This window comes from Triplophysa dalaica, chromosome 22, assembly GCF_015846415.1.
Source record: "Triplophysa dalaica isolate WHDGS20190420 chromosome 22, ASM1584641v1, whole genome shotgun sequence".
Taxonomy (NCBI): Eukaryota; Metazoa; Chordata; class Actinopteri; order Cypriniformes; family Nemacheilidae; genus Triplophysa; species Triplophysa dalaica.
Genome location: NC_079563.1, coordinates 17,105,223 through 17,131,644, shown reverse-complemented (window position 1 = coordinate 17,131,644; position 26,422 = coordinate 17,105,223). Strand labels below are relative to the sequence as shown.

Sequence of the window (26,422 nt, the reverse complement as noted above, 5' to 3'; positions counted from 1 at the left end):
TCTGTGTTGTAATCGCGTGTTTGCTTTTGGTTTCCCCCGCGTTCTTCTGCCACATGTGCCTCCAGCGCTGATCCCACATTGAAAATTGGGTCTGACACGCACGCAGCTTTCTTATTCGCTCTCGACCGTTGGGAGGTGTGGCTGGGCGGAGCTTGGCAGCAGAATTCCCTCTTTGTGCTGCCATGAATTTATTGACGGTTGACGTCGCAGAGACTGCGGTTGCTCGTTGGCTTTAAAAACTGCTAAAATGAGCAGTTGGCGTTCGCCTTAGCTGCGTTCCAGCGGGCACAATGAGGGCTTGGCGTGACGGCCTGTCGCCGTGCCACCCTTCCCGATGACTCCAGCTGCACATTGGTCACGTTCCCACAACGCGAGGGGGCTTTTCCAAATGGAACACGTCCACTTTCCTCTCAGATAGGAATTCACCAAACCTCAGTCCAACCCCACGTTATTGCCATTAACCTCCACCAACACAAGACAAGTGACTCTTTCTGATCAGCCCAAGTGGCAGCATATGTGCAGAGCTGGCATCTTTCTAACCATGGCTTAGATGATGTTTATTAACCAGGCTTTTGTTTAGTGCTTGTTGAAAGTCAATGGTCTCGAAGGTGTTGTAGCCCCACCCTGAACCCTGTCAAGGTGACGGACGGTGACATTAGTTTGTCTGAGACAGATTGTTTGTTTATAGCCTATTTATGCAGTCTGTGCACCTGTTTGAGTTAAGAGGTCAAGGTTCGTACTGATGTCTTCCATTAACTCTGTTTGCGCCCCCAGCGTCTGCTCATTTCTGCAGGTGGGAAGGGCAGATCTCAAATGGTTCGGGGCAATTGATCTTGAGACGACAGACTGTTGACTTTCCCCCGAATCCATCCTGCTAACAGCTAGCTTTCATTATCCCACCACAACATAATCTTGATCGTGTTTATTTTTAATATTCTTACTATATATTTCTGCATTTCTAATATGCTGTAATATATTTTCAAAAATGATCTCGACAGTTGGTTTTTACTTTCTTTAGAAAAACAATTCACTAATTGGTAACTTGAAGACCTCTTCTTATTTAAAGGGGTCATTCGCCCCAAAATAAAATATTCTTCATTTTTTTTACCTGTATGTGACTTATAAACACAAAAGAAGATATTTTGAGAAATGTCTCTGTTGTTCTGTGTTCATACAATAGAAGTCTATGGTGTTAAATGTAGTTTGGGTATCAACATTCTTCAAAATATCTTCTTTTGCGTTCTGAAGAAGAATGAAAGTCTTACAGGTTCGATTAAAAAAAAAATAGAATAGAAAGCCTTTTGTTGTTTCATATTTTGCATACAGCGAAATTGGAGATGAGGATGTTATCACATTTTGGGTGAAATCTCTTTTTAAGGACAGTTTATGCCTAGAATGGGTATTGCAGATAAGAGAAACGTTGTTGGGAAATGTTGTTTTAGAGGATTTCAAGAGGAGGATTGCAACTATTTCCCTGACACACACGACCTCTTCCTGTTGTAATCGGAGAGTTTTGATGTTTCACTTCCTCTGTCGTGAACGTGGGATCTGCCGGCCCTCACCCTCCACACTGCAGTGCATTGGCCTTACTCGTGGTTCACACACTCACCCAGTCGGATGAATATTCACACGGTCTATGTTCTGCCAACTGAACCCTGTGTTGCAGAAGTGGCAAGGCCGGTTCCTCAAGGTCGAGGGCAGAAGGTTTTTTGCTTCCATGCCGCAGTGTGCAGAAAGCATGGGTTTGACCTCTGAGCCATCTGAACTCACGTATGGGCTTTGCTCTTCTGGAAGCATCGATTAGACGGGGGTGGAGTTATGTTTCTTTTCCTGATGCCGTTCTATTGGCTTCAGACTCGAGCAGGTTTGTTAAGAGATGCTAATAATTAGCTTCGATCAAACGGCTCTCATCTCTAGATCTGTATTTGGTAGACGTTTGCCTTCAGACGTGTAATTCAGGCGGAGAGATTTGCTCTGTCTTCCTCTCCTTCAGCATTAAAAGAGTTTCCGTTTAGCTGTTTACCCCCCACACACCCACCATTGATTTACCAGTTAAGTGTGTGGCTTTGGTAATGACATGACAGGACTTCCATTAGAACACATGAAAACACTACTGCAAGTTTTTTTCAGAGTATGTAAACATCATGTAGACAAACACGATTAAGGTTTGGTTGATCTCACACAAGAAGTAACTTCAGAAATACTCAAACAGGGTGAAATTTGAGGCCTCACAGGGTAGCGCAGAATTTCAGATGTACTTTATGCCTCCGCTGGGTTATTGAGCTTTTAGCGTTCTCCGTGCAGCTGGTTCTGAGAACAGCTGACAAAACCAGAACCCGGGAGGCCTGTGGGAGGCTGCGCCCCGTACCACAGCGGGGGGAGGGACATGGGGGGCCGTGTTCACGCCTTCTTCTGGAGACTTAAGTGAAGCGCCAAATGCAACAACGTGTTCATATGCGTTCAGTGTCTCTGTACAGAAGTGCTAAGGGAGTGTCTAAAAAGAGTGTGCTCTTATTCTAGCAACCATGTGTATTATGAAAGTCCTGTTAGCTGTTTGTGTTGCTGGTTATCGGTTTTCGTTTAGGGTCTTTTTTAAACAGTATTACTTCCAATGCAGACAGCAACAGTGAAGTTTGGGTTTCCAGAAATGTTTTGGTGCTTTGGGTTTCTGTCCTCGGGTGTTTCAGAATATTTTTGAATAAAGAGTTCTAAGCCATGAACAATACAACTCTGAGGCGAATCATCATTGAAACTTTAAGAATTTAATTAATTTGGAAACGCACATGTACATCATGCATCGAGCTTTATGATGAAATAATTATACTTTTTTGTACTTCAGCATTCTGAATGTCAATGGGTTTATTGGCCTTTTTTCTTTTAGTATCGTAAGAAAACAGTACTGTCTTGTACTCTCTAACACCTAGTTAAGTGGTTTGCCTGCAAAAGCTGTGAAAGATGATGCTGTTTCCAAAGCCGTGCTAACTGCTATTTCTCACTGTTGGGTGAATCTTGCTTAAGGTTGTGAGTAGTGAAGTAAATTATGGAGGATACAGCTAATTTTTCGAAATAGTAGAAGACCAGTAGGTATAAGATGCTGTTTGCTTGCGTTTATACATAGACATTTTATGGTTACAGATGGACCATCCTGAACTCATAAATTTATTATCGATGTAGCTTATTCTTATGAAGTCATACAGTGTGAATTGTTTACTAAAAATGGTGTAATAATGGAAATTGTTGGGGGCAATAACGGAGCCCCAAACCCCAAATCTAGAGTCACTTTTGTGAAAGCAGAAAGTACAGAAATGTATGAATGAGTTTGTGTAACTTTCATCCGAATTATCCGAAATGGTTTTTAATCCAGTGATGGATTTTCTTCCTCTTGAGAGTAGTCTTGTTTTTATATTCAATGTAGTTTCTTACCCTTTCACCAATATAAACCCCCTCCCACCATGAAACCCTTTACTGGCCTTTGCTCTATCCTCTCTCTCACTGTCTCTTTCTCTCCCTCTTTCCTCCTGTCTCTCTCCGTCTCCTCTGATCCAAAAACTCGAGCACTAATTGTCAAGTCGCTCTCCAAGCTTGTGTCCTTGAGAAACAAACGAAGAGCAAAAGAGCCTTTTGAAATTCAGAGTGTCTGTTTCTCTCTGGTTCTTTGTAGGCTTTTGTCCCGCTCCTGGTGAGAACTTGGAGCCGAACGGACTATTTGTTGACATGGCTGAGTGTGTGTGCACGGGTTTCGTATGACTGCGCCCAATGAGTTTTGCCTTTTAACTGTAAGATGACCGCTTGTACCGTCGATAAACCCTGCGGTACGTCTGCTGATCTGTCAGCCATGTGCTCCTGTTCTTCTGATAACAGGGTTGAACTCGGTTCTGTGACTGTAACGGCTCCTCATCTCTTTCCCCCAGTACACTCAAAAAGAAAAATTATTTCATTATTTACTCGCACAAATGTCATTCTAAACCTGTATGACTTGAATACATAAGGAAGATATTTTGAGGAACGTTGATAACAAAACAACAAATTACTTCCATTGTATGAACAAAAAACTGGGGTGGTTTCCCGTACAGGGATTAAGACTAGTTTTAGACTATATAAAAGCTGTCTAAACTGAAAACTTTAATTTAAAATACATCAGTGCCATTGTTTCGTCTCAAAATGCACACATGTAAATGTAAAGACGACTTCATGTCCTAATGTAAGGCATAGTCCTGTCCAAATCTAATGTCTATTTGGGAAACTGCCCCTCTGTTTTCCACAGAAGGAATACTCAAACAGGGTGAATCAATGATTACAGAATTTAAATTTCTGTCTTAACCATCCCTTTAAGATCTAGATTCCACATGAAGACGTGCAGATATATCTTTAGTCTACGTTCTCCTCCCGTGGTCGTTCTGTCTCTTCCTCTCGTAATTGAAAACACAGATCTAATGTGTGTTGCTATGGAGGAGGATGGTTCGCTCTCTGTCCTCATTGTGGTTCGGCTTCACACAGGAATTCTGGGAGTTAAAGGTGAGGTAACTGAAAAGGCTGACAGCGCTGTGTGTGTTTGGATTGTGTGTCAAAGCGCCATGACTGTGAACTAGCCAGCTGTCCTCTCTGATGAATGGCCAGTGCTTTGCTGTTGCTGTTGGAAATGCACCGGACAAAGGGGAATTTTCATAGCGACTAAAGCCAATATCTGACCGGGCATTTGCTCTCCGTCAATGTGCGACTAATTTGTGGAATTTTGTTTTCAGAGTAGCCCTGTTTTGAGGTTTTGGGTGTCTGAGATATGAAAACAGATCCGTGAGAGCTTAGATATGTTGAGTCAGCATCATTTAAAATTAACTTGATTTTTACTTCTTAGAAAAATGGGTTTGGGAAACCTCATGATGTCACACTGCTAGGGGTTGGTATGGTTGCATGTGTGTTGCTATGCAGTCTCTAACCTGTTCCAAATGGTTTGCTTTCTGTTTGGGTTGGTTGCTTACTGGCCCAAATCAGAGAAGCCCACCTATGATCTAAATGATGTTTTTGTTCCCAATTATGATTTGTACACCTCTTTTAATGTAAATATTGAACTTTTTTTGTATGAAAAATTGTGCACCTTAACCAGTTACAACCGGATCAATTCCATGCCATTTTTGTAAAAGACTGAAACTTATCGAGTGTTTGACCCAAGTCATTCCACACATGTCTGTTCCAGTATTTATCTTTTATCTAGTATCTTTTATCTAGTATTTATGTAATCTTTGGTTTCCACCTTTTGGTTTAATCAGTTTTTCCTAATAATCGGTCTGTTTTGTTTTGAATGAAAGGAATTAGAAAGAGACATTATTGAGTGTTGACTTCGCTTGATTGCCCTTCTCTCTCAGCCCGGTTTGGAGTTTGAATATTGTAGTGACCATGAGGATCCCCTTTCAAATAATAAGCCATAAAACTATTCTTGTTCTCATGGAAAGATGGAGCTCACCAATATTGGAGCCACTCTTAAAAGCCATGATGGTCTCAATTAAACTGGAAATCTACACTACAAAATCGCATTCAGTTGGCGCCCTAAACGTGGAGGAAGCTATTGAATTTTAGATTTTTCAAGTCTAAGATACGTCTCACCCACCCCCATCTGATCAGTTGGAGATGGGCTTCAATTGACCTAGTTTGCGGATGGCTTGTTTGCTTGAATCCCGGTTCCTCCCCCAACCGTCGTGGTGCCTCCAACTCCTCAATCTCTTATTGTTGATGTTTGCTCAGGGTTCTTTGGAGCTTTGGCCTGGAAGGCTGTGGGGACCCTTTTGTGGTTCCTCGATGCGGTTAAAGGGCTACGGAGAGGGGCTGGAGGCATCCATTGTTGTCAGAGCTTTAGTTCGAGAGCCACTCACTCTTCTTCACAATTATGTACCGACCCAGACCCCACCCCCTCCCTCTTGGTTCGGACCCTTCAGGGGCCGGCTGCTGTGTCAAAAGGAGAGATTGTGTTCTCTATTGTGAGCAGGGCTTACTGCTACCTTACACTGCACACCTAACCCCGCACATTCAGACGCACACAATGCCGGGCTGGGAGGGGAGCCGGGGGTCTTGTGTGAGGGGTGGGATGCTGTTGAAAGAGGGGGAAAGCTATTGTGTCGCGGGCCTGCAGTTAAAGACAGGTCTAGTCACAGCAAGTTGAAAATGACCCCTTCAGACAGTCATGTCAACCGTCTCTTCAGTTGTGCGGCCATCGTTGCAGATGTGAATGGGGAGGAAACGCCTTACGGTTTCTTGGCTCTTTTACCGCTTCTTCTCTGAGCCAGTTTTGGCTTGGCGAAGTGGAGGCGACATTTTGTCGTCGTAGAGCCATTGAAAGATGTATGATCCAGTTTAACAGCAAAACAAACATGAATGTGTTTTTGTTCTGCCTGCAACTCTGCTCGAATAAAATTGCAGATTAATTTATGCTTTTCTTTATTTTTCCCAAATCTTGTAAACTCAACCTAAAAATGATTTTAGTTTACAGGGGAGAATCTGGGTACGGATTTGGTCAATATCCGGTTTTTGTCTTTCTTTTGTAAGCCTTAAGAATTAAGGTTTTGATGACAAGTGATTTGCACGAATTTCAAAAGCACACCCTGTTTAAAAATATTAGAAAGGAATGGCTTAATTCATAAAACATGAGCAGAGTGCATTGGTGCAAGTATTTTCATTTGTTGCTTGTGTTTTTATGTCAAGGCCAAAAGGTACTGTTTTTCAACAGTTACCATACTTTTACCATAGTGTTTGTGGTAAAATCATAGTTATGCGTCTCATAATCAATGGACCAAAAACATAGTTACCATACTTTCACTATAATAAAACCGTGGTTCGTTTTCAAAAGGCTGTGTCAATTGTTCGAAAGGGTTTGGGGTATAAATATTTGGGGTATATATCTATATATTTTTGTCCAGTTCACAGATTGCTGTGTATACGACGACATACAGAGCCCGTCCACGGTCTGGGTCGCATGGCCGCTGGGTGTAATTTATAGTGACATTTAAATCCTTTGGTGGGCGTGCAGTGAAATTTCACCTTTTCAGACATGCTATTTGCTCTCCCATTTTTAGTCGCGCACAGTCTGTCCCTCAGGACTGGAGATATTATAGACTCTGTCTGACTGCCGGTGTATTAACACACCAATGAAAAGCTGATAAACGTATATGAGATGCTGTCGTCTTACAGGTGAACTCTTGGTTTCTACGAAGAGTTCCGAAATGGTTGAGACAGGAACGTTTCTGTTAAAATCTGTTGTCTGGTCACATTTCTGTCGAGCGTCAGTGTAAACAGACCTGACGGTGGAGGATGGTAGAGACGGAGCTTTAAGTCTAGTGAAGGCCGGACCGGTGTCTACTGGCTTCGTCTGTTGGTGTTACGCTGATGAAATCTTTTCTCTTTTCCAGGTTTTCATATCTGAACTGGCACAGCAGCAGCATGGTTTGGTGCTCAGAGACCTTACGACAAAAAACAGACCGATCCTTACCAAGAGCTGCTTGGGTTTTTTTAAGAATCAGTAGGTTGAATTCTGGGAAAGAGATGTGTTGTCACAGTCATTATTTTGCCCCATCCACCCAGCATACAATAAATAGTGATTGGGAAACAAAGAGTTAAAGGTTGGCGGCCATGGCGGCCGGTGCTATTATGCAAGCTGTTAAGCGAAAAGGAAGTGCATTACAAAATGCTGAGCTCAGAGGTCTGGCGCGCAGCCAAGCCTTCGCTTTTTCTTGCCACAGCTGAGGGCTTTCTAAGCTTCCCACCAGTGGGTTTGTCTACTGTTTAGGAATTCTCTCTCTCTCTCTCTCTCTCTCTCTCTCCCTCCCTCCCTCTCGCTCACCCCACCCCCTCGCTCTCCCTCGTGTTGCCATGATGTCAGCAGTGAAGCAGTTCAGCACAGGGACAGCACGCTTTAGGGTGGGGCCAAGCAGGGGCGGGTCTAAGGCACATTTGTGTGGGTGTAGTTTACAAAGCTGTATTTTAGGAATATAGCTGTGGAGGTTTGTTATTAATGGCAGAACCTCCCTTATGTACATTTGTATAAAAAATATACAAAATGATAAACGTTTATAAAGAAGTGTATCCAAACGCAGTAAGTGTGTGGTTTATGCTCGTGTTGATGTGTGTCGGAGAGGGTGAGTGAGTGCAGATGACTGACTGCCAGTGGAACACAGCATCAGCTGACTGAGAAGCAGAAGAGGCGGGGCTGTCTGGGAGGTGGGCGGAGTTTGCTCACTTAAGTCTCTCTGCCTCTACTGCATTTTCTCTCTCTGTGTTGTGTGTGTCTCTTTTCTTCGTGTCCGTTATTAGTCAAGTTTTCCAGTCAGTCAGTCTGGGTGTAAGTTCCAGGCATACTAACTGAGCAAGCGTCTCTGAGGGGAAGTGAAATGCTTGCTCAAGTGCGCACAACTCTGTGTTTGACTAATAACCACTGGGTTTTTCAAGCCTAACGCTGGTAAAACCAAACTTGTTTAAAAAGCCTTTTAAACCTGTTATAAATAAATGTGTATCCTTCCACACAATGGATCTTGTATTTTACATAAGTTAGCTATACAATAATTTGATTTTAAATGTTGTATTGTGTTACGGTGGATACAAACTCTGTCTCCCTTCGCTTGTGTTTTGCCCTATAATTCATTGGCCGCAAATATTGTGAATATTTTTGACACATAATTGTCAAGCAATAATCTGATTTTGTGTCGGGCGTTATAAATTGTCTCTGTCGGATGGAAAACTTCACATTTTATGATTTTTATCTTTTTCAGTAGTCATAACTATTGGTTACCCTTCATGTTTGTCTATGAGTTTTGCAAGAAAATTTTACCATTAAAAGTAATCTAAATAATGTAACAAAAATATATATATTTCTATGAAATAATAAAAATACTGTAGCTTTTAAGTTTGACAATACAGTGTTTAATTCTTAAGAAATACAGTTTATTTCTGCTTTCTAAAAAGTAGCCGTTTTGGAGATAAAAGGTTTTTGCCTGACTATCATGATGTGTGTGTATATATCTATCGATCAATATATGTATAGTATATGTATATTTATATATAAAGACTTAAATAGATATATAGATATTTTCTCACTTTGACAAAGCTGTCGCATTACAGATATTCTTTTTGTTTATGGAGTGAGTTTAACATAGCAAATTATTACACACTCTTTAAATATATATATATATATTTTTGGTAGAAAAACTTTCTGGAAGAACATGTTGTACCCAGCTTAATACACATACACAAGTTGCTGATATTATGTGGCAGAGAGAAGAAAGCTCAGTTCATCTCATGTATGTGGCCGCTTCCTATTTTTATATGGCATTTCACCCTCACCACTGGGGCCCTAATGTGAAGGGAGGGGCCCCGCGCACCCCTCCCCAGAGCCCACACCTCTCCTCCCCGGAAAAGAGGGAGAGAGATGGTGTGGTTGACCAATTACTCACAGGCCTCATGTCAAATACATCTGCTTTCGCATCAGTTAGACGGACAGATTTCCACCCTGTCGACTCCAAGAAAATTTCTGGATTAAGCAGAAGTGTGTGGCACCCAAATATACTGAGGACTTGTTTGGGGTGTGTCGCCTTGTAGCTTAATGACTGCTTTTCTGTTTTGGAAAACTCCCAACATAGTAGCAACTATATTTAGTGTTACAAAAATAAGTTGTAGTACATCCCCATATGTACTAATTGGCTTCGTAACTCTGTCTGCTCTCCACCAATAAGCTGGTGTGTTGTAGGCGTTCAGGCGCAATATGGCTGCCGTTGCATCATCCAGGTGGGTGCTGCACATTGGTGGTGGTTGAGGAGATTCCCCTCTTCAATGTAAATCTCTTTGAGTACCCAGAAAAGCGCATAAATATAACTAATTATTAATATTTTGTTATTCTTTGTTAGGCAAATAATGAGACTTCAGGTTTACACACAGATATTTTATTAGCTTCATCGCTCAGCAAGCAGTCCTGAGGGCTGTGACAGGGGTTCGGCCGTAGCCTTTGTTGCCATTCTCCCATGTGTTTCCAAGAACCTGGTTTTCCATTTCTTCCTGTAATGTGAATCAGGGCTGAAGTGTAGACCACCCCGGGAAACAGGTGTAAGTCTGTTTCTTTATCCCTTTGTGTATTTCTGAGTCTGCATCAGTAGGAGGGGTCTAGCAAATGATGTTTCTGGTGCAGAACTGCTTCTCTTTCATATGTTTTAGAAAAGTGATCCACTGAGCAAACAGACGGGCCCCGGAGGACGAGGCGGGGGCCCTGTTGGTCACGGGGCCCTGTTCGGCATGGTGAAGTCTGATTGTTGTGAAAACACCGCTGGGCTGCAGCTGTGCTTTTCCAAGCCCCCGGTGAAGAGAGGAGAAACCAGCCCGGTCTCCTTTCAGACCAGCGGCACGCTGTTTACTGATGAGACCACACACTAAGACAGCCTTTATACTAGTGCGTTTTCCTTTAAAAACGCACAACTCTTTCTACGTCTACGCCTGCCCTGTTTAAATAAACTTCATATGCCGGTTTGGGATGTTTGATGCTGGTTTGTGCTGGTTTAGGCTGGTCATGTGCTGGTACTTTGCTGGTCACATGCTGGTTGGTGTTTACCCTGCTCCGGAGTTTTCGACCTCCGAGACTGTACAGACACCGTTTTAGCTTGAAAACTCCGGGTTTGCGTTTCTGTGTAAACGGACGAAAATGGACACTTTAGATACGCAGGTGTGGTTGCCCACATTCGCCTACGATTGGATCGACTGTATCAGTGCGTTTGCTTCTCTGATTCGTTAAGCCTCTGTCAAATGAGCCATTACGCTACCTGAAGGCGACAATGACCAGCTTTGCAAGGACCTAGTAAACAACAGGGTTGTTTAACTTGAAGCTGTGCTGCGTACAAGGATCAACACCGTGACATTACAGGAACGCTAGAGAGAATAGGGAGCTGTATGCTTATAATACCTCACTCAGTACTGCAATGTCATCCGTCGATCGGTCCAGGTGGCGCCTGAAGAAATCAAACAAGCCTAATACTATGGATTACCTATCTAACTTTATCCACGCGAATACGACCTTGCTTTTCCTCGCCATCATGTTCATTTCGTACTGGTTGGTCTGCGACTAGTAACCTGTCATCAACGACCAATTTATGTATTCCCATACAACCGTTTACATTTGTACGCGCATGCTCAGCGTTTCTGAATGGTCATGTGTGACATGCGCTTTCGGTAGTGTAGTGTAAACGCAGATTTGTTTCTTAAACGCATGTAAAATGAGGATCGTTAACGGGCTAATGTAAACACCACGCTTTCTGTCTGTCTTTCGCCGTGGTTTGTTTGTAGAGAACATCTATAAAAGTGTTGCGCGCCGCAGTTTTGCATGTCCTTCAGAATTCAAATGGCACCTCCGGTATTATCATAAAAGATGCCTGAGGAGGTTCTCTGTTGTGTCCACCTTCAATGACCTTGACGCATGATATTCATTCCTGTGGATCGAGGGACGTTTTCTGTTTTCATTGTTTGAGCCTTTTAACAGGCACAATATAATCTGTCTGTTGTTAAGGATGAAGCTCTGTGTGGGTCATTGATGTCTGGTTAAAGGGCTGTAAATATGGAAGGGTCTGGAATCTTCTGACTTTCTATTTTGATAAATTGAATCTTGCATAAAAGGTTGAAATGTTGCCAAGTTGTGGTAAAGGACTCGGATGTATCTGTGATTGAATATTCTCTCTCCTAAAGTTCATTTAAGTGCAGAGTTTATATCATTATTAACATTAGCGTGTTTTCATTTATGTTTCTTTCAAGATAATTCACTGGACTTAAGACGTCTTTTATGTGCAATTCTCAGGGAATTTCCAAATTTGATTTAGACAACTATTCAGCTACGGAAAATTAAATTTGCCAAGGTATTTCCTCGTATTTAACAGTACAGGTTTTTGTCTTAAAGGGGTAAGTTCATCCAAAAATGAAAATCTGTCATCGTTCGTTCACCCTCATGTCATTTCAAACGTGTATGAGTTTCTTTCACAAAAGAAGATATTTTGAAGAATGTTAATAATCGAACAACACTGAACCCCATTGACTTCCATTGTATGGAGACATTTCTCAAAATGTCTTCTTTTGTAGAAAGTCATACATGTTTTAAACCTCATGAGTGTGAATTAAATTGTGACAGGATTTCCATTTTCTAGATGAACTTTCCCTTTAAATTATCTTTTTTTTTCTTCTTTGCAGAAGTCTCATGAGGTCAGTTATTTAATTTGTAAGCAGTGGAAACTCAATGTCTGACCTCCATCATGATTTTCTTGTATCTATATATGGCTACTGGTATTTGCCTTTGTGTTGATATATTTTTAGAGGGTAATTTTTGGGGATGAAGTGGTGAGCGTTAAGGGGCATGGTAGTAATCACTCCGTGGAGCGCTTTAGCAGACAGAAACAGCTTTTAAAAATGCTTTTGATCTGTTCTCTTGTGTTTGGGTGGTCTGCAGAAGAAAACACACTGGTTTATGTGGAACCGAGTGAAGCGAGGGTTTCAGCATGGTTAACTTGGTTTCTTAGACAACAGCTCAGTGTTGGGTTTGGGCTAAAATTGGCTACTTTCGAGACACACTGGCCTCTTTGGGAACCCTCCAGTGACCACCCTAAAGGGCGTTATGGGGTGAAATGTCAGGGTTTAATAACTTACACATGAGCTTCTGAAAACGCCCATGTTTTGTGGGTTGAGCGGGCTTGAATTCCTTCTAGTTATCCAGCTGGAGATTGTCTTTGTCGAGTGAGTTTCGTTTCTTCCTGAAGATCTTAAGAAACCGGGAGGCGTCCACACTGCAGAGCCACATTAAATTTATGTCATTTTTGCCGTGGTGGAAGGGAATCGGCCGACGCCGTGTTTTATCTGTGTACCGGGCGAAGTAAGTAAACAGCAAAACACGTTCTGCATCATTAAGCGGCATGTTTCTGTGCAGTCGTTCCCCAAAGCAAACACTCCCTTCATCCCATATCTTTCAGCATAATGGAAACCTCTTGTTTGCTTGCGCTTGCAACATCAAGCAATGCATTTCAGGATTCCCAATGAGAGCCGGCCACGTGATTCAGTTGTAGACACTTTCCCATGTGTGTCTCCATTTAAAGGGGCAGTTTACCCTTAAAATTTAGTCATGTCATTTCAAACCGGAATGACTTTCTTTCTTCTGCAGAACATAAAAGAAGATATTTTAAAAAACGTTGATAACCGAACAACATCCGGCCCCATTAAACCACTGAAAGAAAGAGTCATGAACACGTTTAGAAAAAATACAAAACCTGTTTGTGTTACCCAAAGCAGCATGTTGATCTGAACCCAACCGTACCGCTCTCTGTTTAGTAGTTGTATTGCATTTCTCCGCAGATCTGTCTTTGGGACGTGTAGGTCAGAGCTAATTGGACGTTTTAAAATGGAAATGCTTGAAAAGGTCGTTTTCGGCCTGGAAAGGTTAGATGCACGTCTCTTTGAAGGCTGGTTAGGGATGAGGCTCTCCAGCTTTAGACGTTGTACAATAAGACTTGTCCATCTCTGGGAACCTGGGGCTGTCTGAGCACATTTCTGCTGCGCTTTTCAAGAGCGGAAAAAAGCCTCGGCCGGCATTCTTCTTCATTTTCTTTGTCAGGGTGTGTGAACGCGACTAGCCCCGCTGTCGGCTGGGAACCAAGGCATTATCAATCTCCTCAACTCGCAGCTGGATGTAATCCACACCACGGCTGATATCAGCTGCACAAATGACCAAAAAACATTTTATTTTGCTTGCCAAAAAATGATGCTTGATAATTTAAATGATGATTTTGTGATGCCACAGCAGTGTTTGTGTAACTTACCTACATACCTTATTTATTCTGCTATCACAATCATGCACAAGTATGAAATTGGTTACTTTTATTCTTCTGCAGCCCATCATTTGAGAACAACTACGCCGTATCCCCGATGCAAATCCCATCCCCATCCGCAGTAAAAGCGAATTCAAAGCTCTCAAATCCGCTTATTTGGTTACATTGTAGCAGCAACAGCAAGTTAGCATTTCTACAGAGTTGTTATTCGCTGTCCTCCCAAGCTGCATATTAGCCATAGATTGTCGTCTTGTGCTGGTGTGTAATATCCTTTGGTGTGTAATATCCTTTGGGTTTTATCTAAGTGCTTTAATAAAACTGACCACTGAGAAGATGTCTTAATTAAAGTCGTACTAATTGTCTAGTTGCCCCGGCTATTCCATCAATGCCGTCTTTAACATCAGCTACCCAGCCAGTAAATTCCCCAGCAGGAGGGGCTCTGACATTACTTAAAGACCCATCAGCTGCCACGTGACGCGTCCGCCGGCCCGAGCTTATAAAACCTTGATATACGATCCACGGTGTAATTATTTGTCATAAAACCCCAATAAATGTCAATGTGCCACGTGCGAGGTTCCTCAAAACTCTGCGAGCCGTCTGCTAGTTGTGTGGCCGCTGTAGCGCAATTAAATCAATTTAGGATTGTAAATAAGTATTTGACTGAAAACGGCTAAGAAATGTCAAGAGTATTAAGAAATTTCACCCCATAATTGCACCAGACAGCATGACCCACATTTATCGTTATGATCATTTTGCGGCATCACCTTTTGATTAGCACTCCATGTGGTGGAGTATTGTACTGCAGTTAGATTCACGTTCCCTTTCTTCATTTTTTTTGTCCAAGTTAGCATAACCGCCGTGAGCGGTGTGAAGGTGAATCTAATTATTTGTCAGTCTGTCACAAAACAGCAGGAAGCCCACGGCAGCCTTTAACCCAGGCTAACAGATGGCTCCGTTCTTATGATCTGTCCTGGAAACGCCGCTCCTCGCGATACGAAAGCTCGGGAGAATTTGCGCTCTCCCCGGACGACATCCTCTCCTGACGCAAGCCGCTTGTTAAAGAGTTCCCCTGTTTCCACACGAGTGCCAAAAAAACATCAGTGCGTGTTCGTCAGTCTGTCGAGAAATGCCTGAAACATTTACATTTCGTCTGAATAAAGCAACTCCTATTTTAAGCGCCATGAAGATATTTTGCAACTTGACCTTATTTTCGTGACGATTACGCATGTTTCTAAACCTCTCATTAGCCCGCTGTGAAAAACATCACACTCATTACTGTAAATGTGTCATTTCATAAATCATCTTTTTTTCTAAAATACATTTGAAAACGCAAAACATGAATAGTTTTCAGTCATGATTGAAGTGGTTGTGATTATTGAAAATAACAAAAGATCTGAAACATTTTGTAGAAAGTAATTTTGGAAAATTTGTGCTCGATAGTCCCAAACTGTTTTGTCCTTGAGGTCTCCGGTAGAAATGTGACCAAACATTGGTCCCACACCCACGTGCTGCCGTTTATTCATTTGGGTGGTGATGAATAGAGAAATCTCTCTGCGTTTGCTTATATTGGCCTATGAAACTGCGCTGGCTTTCATTATTACCTCCTCCTTCCACAGGGAGCGTTTTAGAGAAAAATAATTTTGATTATGAAGCTCGCTGCCGAGCATGTCGTCTGAGAGTTAGTGTGTTTGTGTCTGGTGATGGAACAGAACAGGGTAAGTGACCGCCCTGAGACCGCCGGCATAATTACTTGATTTGCAGCATGCTATAGCTATACCAAACGTCCCTCTCTGTTTTCCTCGTGTAGAAAAACAAAAGGACGGTTTAGATAGCAGTTCACATTAGGATACCCTATAGAAGTCTAGACGTGTGTTTATTATCATGTTTGTTTAGGTTAAGACCACCATAAACCGTAACCGTGTCGAGATCTGATGCTGAAGCATAACCCACACAACACACAGGTGGGCGTCGAAACCACATCTCCACGCACACCTGCATTTGCCAAAAACCTGAGCGTGACCTCCTTATACGGAAGGTGAAAAGATATCTTGCGTAACTGTTGTTGGTGTGAACGTCTGAAAGTGTTCGATCGCCGTGCCTGTATTCTTTTTAACTCCCTGTTGTGAAATAGCTCTCGGCATCTTTTCTCAACATCCTACGAGCAGAAGCTTTTCTCAAGTAATGAAATATATTTAGTGCTGTGGAAAGTGTGTGGATGTTGCTAGGTCAGCACATTCACAAAGGATGTGAAACTTCTTTTCTCTTCTGCTCATGTTTTAATGCTGGGCTACTCCCATGCTAACAGCATATGTGCTAATAACCGCTGACGTTTAAAGGAAATGTCGTTTTTATCATTTATCTAAGAAGGCTGTATATCACTGGAAAATGTTTTTGTTTGTTTGTGGCCTGTATCTCTTTTTCTGTTGTCTTTGTTCTATTTTTATTTGCACCTCTATATGTTTATGCATATGTATATAGAGCTATAAAAATATTTATATCTCTGCAATTATATTCATATGTTTGTCTACATGTGTCTGTCTATATGTACATCTGTCTACCTATAATAGTATGTGGATCAAAGACATTCAGACGTCCTCATCAAAATAAATTTACAAAAAATATTTTATGTCCATAGAAAGCACATTAAATGTAAGTTAAATGTCTACTTTATGGTTTCAATTAACTTTTTGGAGAGAAAAATGACAAAATTTGGCACAATATTTATGTACAAATTCAAATAATTCAAATGTACAAATATATTAAAATATATAAAATAATAAGCGAGCATATGATTTTATTGTGCTTAAAATGAGTGAAAAAAATCTTATTGATGAATGGGCAAAACCTAGGATAGTGGTAAATTTAAAACAAAAAAAATTACAATTAATTCGCATTTGGGGTGAATGTTATCAGTCTTCAATGTGTCATAAATAGATTTTTGTTGTTAATATGCCTGACAGGATTGTTACACTGAATTATATTTTATATCTTCTGTAAATCAGGGAAACATTTGAGATTTATATTTTGCTCAGAAAAACTAAAACACAATTAAATTAAATAGAATACTTTTTTTTAACAACATTTTAAAGCAGGTTTACACGTATGTTTTTATGCTTAAACCCTTTTTCGTCTTAGAAATATAGATTGACCCATGTATATATTTTTGTCTATCTATATGTCTCTCTATACACGTGTTTATCTTTATGTCTTTCAAGCTATTTGTACAGGTATCCATATATGTCGGTCTTTATCTATATACATAGACATATATAGGTACAAATATAGATCGATAGAACCATATACATATGTCACTATATATTCATGTATATTCTATGCATGTTTAGATGTAAATGCATACAGATAAAATAAAGTAAAGTGAAACAGATTATAGGAAATGGAATGAAGGCACAAGTGAAGAATAAAGAGGCCAGCTCAAAGCATGAGACATTGATGCATGCATTTATTAGCCTATAATCACCTGCATTAATCTCCAGTTATGACCTTTGGAAAGCCTAATGATGCCATTTGTCTTTGTCTGTCATTGTTCAAACTCTATCGGCTATTGCCATTTCTTTGACCATCAGTGGAACTGTTCTTATGATGTCCCTGTAAATGCATTAACATGCTTTAGAGGGCAGGAGTTCTCCAGAGCGACCTGATGTCTAAGGCAGTTTGTTTCTCATGTATTTCCTTTCTGTCCTTCGTCAGATACAGTCGAAGTAGTTTGCTGTAGACTTTCTAACTCTCTGGGCGGCTACAACAGACTCATTAGTGTCTGCTTTACTTACTAGTATACATTTGATTCTCCGCCTTTTTTGGATCAACAACAAGGGCGCTTTAAATCATATTCAAATGAGCAGCTGCATTATTCACTCCGGCCTTTGTAGTGGCACACGCCAGTCACCAAGCGGCTCCGCCCACATTGCCCGCCCTCTAAACACACACAGACATCTGTTCAACCTCAGACTTCTCAATTATATCCTACACTGTGCTTCTTTTCAGAATTGTATTACGTCAAACTTTAATATGCTGTCAATGTGTTGTTTTAGTAACCTTTAGTAACATTTGAGGTGTTGCAACGTAGATGCTAGACAGTTCCAGGGTGTTTGCTAGGGTTACTAGGTTTCTATACTGCTTTGAATTAGACCAGCGATTCTCAATGGGACCCTAGCTGACTTCCAAGGAGTCCTCAATATGACTAATATTTTAAAATACATAAAAAAATTAAAATAAAACAAGATATTTATTATTATTTGGCCATTTTTTTATTATTTAATTGTGTTTTGTGAGTGGGAGGGGGAATATTATTGAATACAATGGGGGGCCCTCGAGTGAAAAAGGTTGAAAGCCCCTGTGTTAAATCCTTAATAATCGCAGACAGATTCTGAACATTCAGACATTCTGCTCTCGGGCAAAACTCAAACTCAGGTTTGAACCGATGGATTCGTCAAACCGACATAACAACACTGTCTTTCTCCATTCCTCAGGTTTTCATCTCAGCGGTACAGTAACGGAACCGGCCACACCGTCAGAACCCGAGATGGTGTGCAGCGTAGCCATCAGCTTTGACCGCTGCAAGATAACGTCTGTAACGTGCGGCTGCGGAAACAAGGACATCTTCTACTGCGCTCACGTGGTTGCGCTGTCGCTGTACCGCGTACGGCGGCCCGAGCAAGTCAAACTTCACCTGCCCATCTCAGAGACTCTTTTCCAAATGAACAGGGACCAGTTGCAAAAGTTTGTGCAGTATCTCATCACCGTCCACCACACGGAAGTTCTGCCCACCGCACAGAAACTGGCCGACGAGATCCTGTCCCAGAACTCTGAGATCAACCAAGTGCACGGTGAGAAAGTCGAGCGGCACGACATATCCAAATGATCCAAACATGGCTTTTAATAACGGAATAATTTTAGTGCATTTACAAACTTAAAGCATTACCAAATTTGATTTTTTGAGGCCTTAACTTAAGCTTTTGTTTCTGGAGTGATTGTGTTTTTCTCGCAGCTGTTTTTAAGTCCCATGCACATTTCCACGGCATTCAGGGTTTCTGCGTTCTGCGTCACCCCCAATTTATTAGTGTTATCTGGTATTATGGTCCCAATGGCTGCTGACATAAATCTAGAGGGAGAGAAAGACTGCTTCAGTCTCTTATCGTGAGGCACAATGGACATATTATATTTCTCTTTTGTCGGGAAGGGGAAATCTAAAGCGGATGTGCCAATTATGGGGGAGAAAAACGTCAGCGAACAGCACATTTCAGATTGGGGGTAAAAGGAAGTGCTTTCATCAGGCCGGGCCTGTGTGAGGTCACGGCTGGAATGCAGGAAGTTGGTTTGATGTGGCGTCTAATAAATCTTTACTATACACCCGCTGCATTGTCGACGGCGCTTAAATCATCGACCGATGTTTGGGGTTTGGAGTTTCCACGCTTCACTGCGCATGTGTGAAGAATCTCTTAACATCACCTCTGCATTGAATTAAGACTTTGTGTAGATTGCAGTTGTTGAGCTGTGTTGAGATTTAGGTCCTTAATCTGTCAGTGTTTTGTTTTCATTGAAAGATTGTTAAAGGGATCGTCACCCAATAATACATTTTATTTTCATGTTGTTCATATGTATATGACTCTTCTGTGGAACACAAAAGAAGATATTTTGAGAAATGTCTCAGCGGTTTCGGGTTCATGCAATGGGGGTAATTGTTGTTCAAAATATCTTCTTTCGGGTTCTGCAGAGGATAGAAACACGAGTGCGAGATAACGTTGAAAGAACGTTCATTTTTGCCTGAACTGTCCCTTTACTGTTTACTGATGTCTTGGATTTGTGTTTGTGAATCAGGGGCTCCGGACCCAACGGCAGGAGCCAGCGTGGACGATGAGAACTGCTGGCATTTGGATGAAGAGCAGGTCCAGGAACAGGTGAAGCTCTTCTTGTCTCAGGGCGGATACCACGGCTCGGGCAAACAGCTCAATCTCCTGTTCTCAAAGGTTAGAACTTCACATTTCACACTACGACTTGCTGGATCTTTCAGATATCTCACACCATTTACCATAAAATAAACATATTCCTTTTTAAGTATAGCATTCAATCTTACAGCCTCCTTTAAATAGATAAAAAATTTGGACTTCTGGTGATTTAGTTGAATCTCAAACGATGCTTGATCGCATGCACGTGTTCTGCAGGTACGGGAGATGCTGAAGATGCGGGACTCTAACGGCGCTCGTATGTTAACGCTCATCACGGAGCAGTTCATGGCCGACCCGCGGCTGGCGTTGTGGCGACAGCAGGGAACCACCATGACGGACAAATACCGTCAGCTCTGGGATGAGTTAGGTGAGAATCTTTTTTTATTTAGGACATTTTCTTTAGGATGCTTCGGTCACAAGCTGTTCTCCCACCTTGATATGTTCCCAACAGTCTTCTAAAATCATCTACCCTAACCATGAGACTCGGAAACTGTTTTTCAGCAGTTATGGGGGCAGAACGGATGTGTTTTTGCACTCACTGTGGCCTGCTTTGAGAGCATCTTCGTGGCACTCAGAACGGCACGGAGCTCTACCTGCGTCTCTCAGGACGGCCATTTAGAGGATGCTGCCGATGCCAGATTGCATATTCGTAGCTTTTGCTCGTGATCAATATTGCATATTCTTTTCCCACTTAAAACCCTCCCGGGCGTTGCGTCTAAAACACAGTGCGGTAAGCACACAAGAAGCGAAACTGACGGCGCACTCCGGCCTGCTTCTATCGCTTCAATTACTGTAACTAGATCAGAAAGCACCGAGCCGAACAGCAAATGTTGTTTTTACAGCAATTCGATTCACCCAGCGTGGCGTATGTAGAAAATACATCCTGTGTTTTTTAATCCTCCATCTCGATCTGTGCGATCAGCACTATTGGAATGAAAGCGGTGAGAATTGGAAGGACCCGTAATCATTTTAATTGTGACTGGCACGCCGCGTCGCACCCGCCTGCCAGTTCTCAAATCCTGTGATGTTTCATCAATTTGGCTTTGGCACCCAGCAGCAGCGGGCACAATTGCAGGCCTCTTTGGGTCCCAGAGTGCCAAGCGCAGAATCGGAGAGGGAGATGAACACGAGTGATTCTGACGCTGCGGTATGATCGAGTCTGTTTGGATTATTTTAGAAAACTAAACTCTCAGTAGCTTCCAAGTATTTGATGTGCACCTCAACTTCAGGCAGCCATTTTAAGAACCCTTATAGACCCCTGAAGTGCTCACCGAGGGTCCGGTTCATTACAGAGACTAGAAAAGAAGAACGGATCTTCCCTCTCTCTCTCTCTCTCTCTCTCTTTCTCTCTCTCTCTCTCCCTCAGATGAATCATTATGGCTGTCAGACCCTCTAAGGCCCACCGTAATTGGAGAGGCCTTCGTTATGAAGGCTGCCCCCTCCTCTTCCTCCCTGACAGGCACGATAATGCGAAGAGCGTTTCATTAAATCCCGGACACTTAATCTGACACTGGCGGTCAGGTAGGCGCTGAGGATGAGGAGTGAAGGGAGACTGCTGCCAGCGAGTGTGTGAGGGAGATTACGGGCCAGATTTATATTCCCACCCCTCCCGACATTCCTCGCTCCATCCATCTTCTGCCTCCTGAGCCGTGAGCTTTTGTTGGAGGAACAAAGGCATGTTTGAATCGCGGCTGTTTGGATGAGTTCATTTATGTCGCTTTGGTTTGCATTAGCAATAATTTCCGGAATTGGAGATCGAGCAGTATCTGGCGTGACGTGTGCATTTTTAGTTTTGAATTTTGTGTAATTTGGCATGGAATGCGATTCTTGGGAATCGAAAGGATTGTGAAACAAGGGCTTTTTATGTATGTGTGTAAAAATATGAAGTAGATTTAGGGGGAGCAAGTCATTTAATGAAGATGAAGGTTTTTATTTTGTGATGACGAAAAATGTGTATTATGTATATGGGGTCAATCAAGATTTTGACTGTGACTGTAAAGTATGTGTTTGAGGAACGATACTGAATTTGCAAAAATTATGTCCAACAAACACAGCCCACAGAGGCCTTAAAATAAGACTGAAAATAATGTGTTTACAAAGCACGAAGGATGCATGACCTGCGTAGGTTTGTGTATGTTTGGAAACCTATTATTGAAAAAGTATTATTGTTTTAAAGGGATAGTTCAGCCCAAAAAATGAATTCTTCCATCATTTATTTATCAAACCTGTTTTCTAAAATTTTCTATCTTCTTCGGAACACAAAAGAAGGAATTTTACAGAAAGCTGATAACCAAACAACACTGAGCCCCATTGTCTTCCATTGTGCGAACACAAAACCACAGGGAGATTTCTCAAAATATCTTCATATACAGGATACAACCACATGAGAGTCAATCATTTTTTTTTATTTTTGAGTGCGCTGTCCCTTTAAAAATGCATGGCCACAGAAATGACACTTCAAATATTTGTAAAGCGGTATTGTTTGGTCGCCAGCGGCTTTGTGTAGATGCACAGGATGCTCTCCGCTTGAGACGGGTGTGCTGACAGCAGGGATACGATTTGGAGTGAAAGCTCAAATTAGGTTCATGAAAGCCACGGTCAATGCGAACGTGGGGGAAGGGAGGCCGTCGGCCTGCGGGCGCAGGATTGTGCGCATGAATTTATTCTGCGTTGCTCAGTATTGTTTTAATTAATCTGGTCACAGGGGCTCGTGCGGTGAATGCGATGCCTTTTCATTTGGGTTACGTATGACGGAGGAGACGGGAAAAATTAGGCCAGGACTTCTCTCAGCTGACGTGATTACACTAGCGAGCGCTAATCCGTCACATTGTCCAAACACAAAGCCGCGGCGCCGGCAACTCCAAGACAATGAAAGAGTGAATATCTAGCAGTCTTGATAAACATGTAGCGTGTTTTTCACCCGTGTTTGTAGTGTTCCCGACATGTTTATCAAAGTAGGTTTGTTCGCCTTTGTCTTTGAAATCGTAAGAAAATGTATCATAATAATTCATACACAAACCAAATATACAATTTTGGTTTCGGTTTGTTGATTTCCCTCATAGATGTTGTCGAAATCCATGCTGTTGTGTTTTGCATGCAGCTCTCGCATGTTCCAGCATGCGTGTTTTCCGACCGCCGTCCTCCAAACAAAGAGTCGAAAACTGGCGTCCCCTCCCCCTCCATCAGCCTCCCCGTATCTTCTCCTCCTGCATCCCATTTCTTCTCCTCTGCTTTCTCTCTCTCCTTTGTGTTCTCCTCTTTCTATCTAATTCCTCTCCTGCCATCATCCATTTGTCTCTTTCCCTCTCTTCATTTCTCTCCTCGTCTTTGCCCCTCCTCCACTCGGCCCTCTCCTCTTCTCGGCCGGGTCTTGCAGGTAGTCTCGGCATGTCATTGTGGAGCACTCTGGGAGTGACTAAACCATCATACACGATCCGTATGGCGCGGCGCTCGCGTCAGCCTCCATACATCACTGCCTAATGCAGCCAATGGGATGAATTAGAGGCGAAATGAACCTCGCGGGTCGACGCTGCTAGCCGGCGACTATACCCGTTGAGGGACGTACGGTTATCGATCCAGAGCCGTATATATGAGAGCGTTCCGCTTAACTACTACTGTCTTTGGATTCAAAGGGGTCTGCGTTTCTGGTTGAGTTTTATGTTATCAGATGGAGGATTGTGAGCGTTTGGGGCTTTATGAGACGATGATGTATAAAAATAATGTTGTAGTTTATTTATTAGAAAAAACAATAGACCTTTTCACAAGATCCAGAAACACTTTTATTATTTTATTTTTCCTATGAAATTACATCTTAAAGTTATCTGTATAACATTTTGATTTGGTTCTATATTTTCTGTTGATTGTATTTTGTTGAAACGTTTGTTTAGTGTTCAAAACCTGAAACAGGAAGTGATCTGTACCAGCGTTGTTTACATCTTCCCAAGTGGTCTATAGCTGTCAAATATTACTGGCTAAAATTTAAGAATGAAGAACGAGGAAGAAGTATGATATTACATCACTTAAAGGTGTTTATCTACCGAATGAGAAAACCATATCTGCTTATTTACGCAATCATACGAACCGCTTTCAGTTTCCTGCTATTCTTGTCAACCTTAATAAGCAACAATAAAAATATGATGCTAATTCCTAGAAATTGCTGCCAGTAGTGATTCAGTACTTTCGTTACGATCACATTTAAAGTGGAGCGTAAATGACATAAGTTAAACCGAAGCGCCGTGTGATTGGACAACCGCGTCTTAAAGGTCCATTACTCTGCGAGGTTGTTTGTGTGTGTTAGCGGTAAACGGCTCGAGTCGAGCGGTCAGCTGACCCATTTATGTGTTTGTTTGTCTGAGGAAATGAAGCCGCTGCTTCATTGGTTTGAAACCTTGTTTGGAGGGATTTTCAGATCATTTACTATCATCATTTATTCACCCGTACGTGGCTCAAAACCTCTTTTATGTGAAATGCAAAAGAAGATATTTTGAGAAATGTCTCCGTGTTTTCATGGTCAATGGGTCAATGGGTGTTTGTTGTTTGGTGTATCAACGTTCTCAAATTCTGGTTTGTGGATTTGTCTAAGAGTTGTTTTGGCCCGTTTCATCACCTGGCAAATAAAAATAGGAAAACCAGTCACGTAGACAAGTTATATCAAGCCTCTCACAGATGGGATTGAGATATCGTTATCCAAAACTCATCTGTAATTATGTTCAACTCATAAACATCTGGAATGATTATCCTTTAATATTTGTACTTATTTATCACTGAAAATTGAAGTATAAAAACAGTTATGAGGAAATTAATTTAACCCCAAGCGCTATGCTGAAGAGGCCCAAATCTGGATTGTGACAACACCGAGCAACTCTCCATCTTCCCTGTCTCTCTGAAATCCTGTCTTTGTGTTGACACTGTCTCTCTCGCTCTCTCCCAGGTGCCTTGTGGATGTGCATCGTGCTAAACCCCCACTGTAAGCTCGAACAGAAGGCCGCTTGGCTCCGACAGCTGAAGAAGTGGAACAGTGTGGACGTGTGCCCCTTGGAGGACGGTAACCACGGCAACGAGCTGCCCAATTTAACCAATGCCTTGCCTCAGGGTGCGCACGGCAACCAAGGTAAGCGTGTGCACGCGTGTCGAGGGGGTGGGAAGCGGGTCTTTTAATCAACCGTGCCTCCCCGAGCCCCTTTTATTAGGCTTTGTGTGACTAATGGAATGCCCATAATAACGCTTCAGCGCTTCCCTTTGTCCTTGCTGTGCAAATCGTAACTGTGGGCCAAACCCAGGGTTAGGGCTCTTATTTGAAAGTTTTTGGGTTGCATTGGGGAAATTTTACGATGCGAGTTCTTATGAATATTCATGGTCGAGATGGGTAATTGCTTAAAAATGACTTTCTTATTCCTCGGGCATGTGTGCTTTGGGTTTTAATGGGCTGTAGAGGGATGGGTGCTGATCTTTCAGATGTAACATGGGTTCGCTGGAAATGCACGGATTAAAAATGTCTGCATGAATGTTGTATAGACCTTGCTTTGGTTTGTACCAGGGCTTTATGTTCATATACAAAGTTATTTTCTTGATAATATAAAATATTGCAAAGTCAGAAAACCTTCCTGTTCACTCCTTGATCTTTCTTAGCAAAGTACTGTTTTTAATATACAACTTATCAACAATTAGTGTTTGGTTGAAAATAATGATCACAAATCTTTGGCACGATTGTATTTACTTTCTAAAAACGGAGAAAAATACTCTTTCTAGATTTCTATTGCTCACTTGAATAATAATCTTCAGTATATACAGTAAATTGTAATATAGTGTACTTCAGTGTACTTCACACTGTTGATATATACTTCAGTGTTCTGTAACTATTATCAATACACCCTCTTCATAATGACGTAACTTACGCCTTTTCACAAAGCAGTGTATCATAACATCCGTCTTCCAACAAACAAGGAGAAAAAGAAGAAGAAAAATAACTTCTGTTTGCTGTCGAGCTGAAATTTAACAACAGAGAAAAAAATACTGACAGAACACGTTTCAAGTACTTATCGGTAGAACGTGACATCATGTAAAATTACCTGTTGCCCAACTGTTGTAAAGACTGTAGACTACTTTCATGTTTACTATAGTAAGCTGTAGTATATTATAGAAATGATTACACTTTGTGAATGTATACTACAGTTTTCTTTAGTATTAGCAAAATAAACTGTGTCACAAACGGTACAGTTAAGTACTTACTAAAGTGAACGCTAGTGAATTGTAGTATATAGCAGAATTATAGTAAACTATTGTACAATAGCGATGTCAAAATACGGTATAGCAGAATTGTAGTTTGCTATTGTGGTATTAACTGTAGTGAATTGTAGTATATAGCAGTATCGTAGCATATTATTGCATCATTAACTGTAGTGATACATAGTATACAAGAATCGTAGTATTGACTGTAGTGAATCTTTATGTATAGTAGAATTGTAATATACTACCATAGTATTAAATGTAGTGAATTGCGGTATATGACGTTATCTTAGTATACTATTGTAGCATTACCTGTAGTGAAACATAATATATCATAACCGTAGTATACTACTGTATTATTAACTGTAGTGAATCATAGTATATAACTGAATCGTAGTAGACATAGTATACCAT

General features: G+C 41.7%; 1 protein-coding gene across 1 annotated transcript in view; it reads left to right on the top strand.

Moving 5' to 3' along the window:
- The window catches only part of zswim6 (zinc finger, SWIM-type containing 6), a 54,225-nt gene that overhangs the window by 15,320 nt on the left and 12,483 nt on the right, over nucleotides 1-26,422 (top strand). The window contains exons 2-5 of the mRNA XM_056736469.1: nucleotides 18,308-18,664; nucleotides 19,656-19,804; nucleotides 20,000-20,150; nucleotides 24,714-24,893. Of these exons, the coding sequence (XP_056592447.1) occupies nucleotides 18,308-18,664; nucleotides 19,656-19,804; nucleotides 20,000-20,150; nucleotides 24,714-24,893 (837 nt within the window). The remainder of the gene's footprint in view (nucleotides 1-18,307; nucleotides 18,665-19,655; nucleotides 19,805-19,999; nucleotides 20,151-24,713; nucleotides 24,894-26,422) is intronic.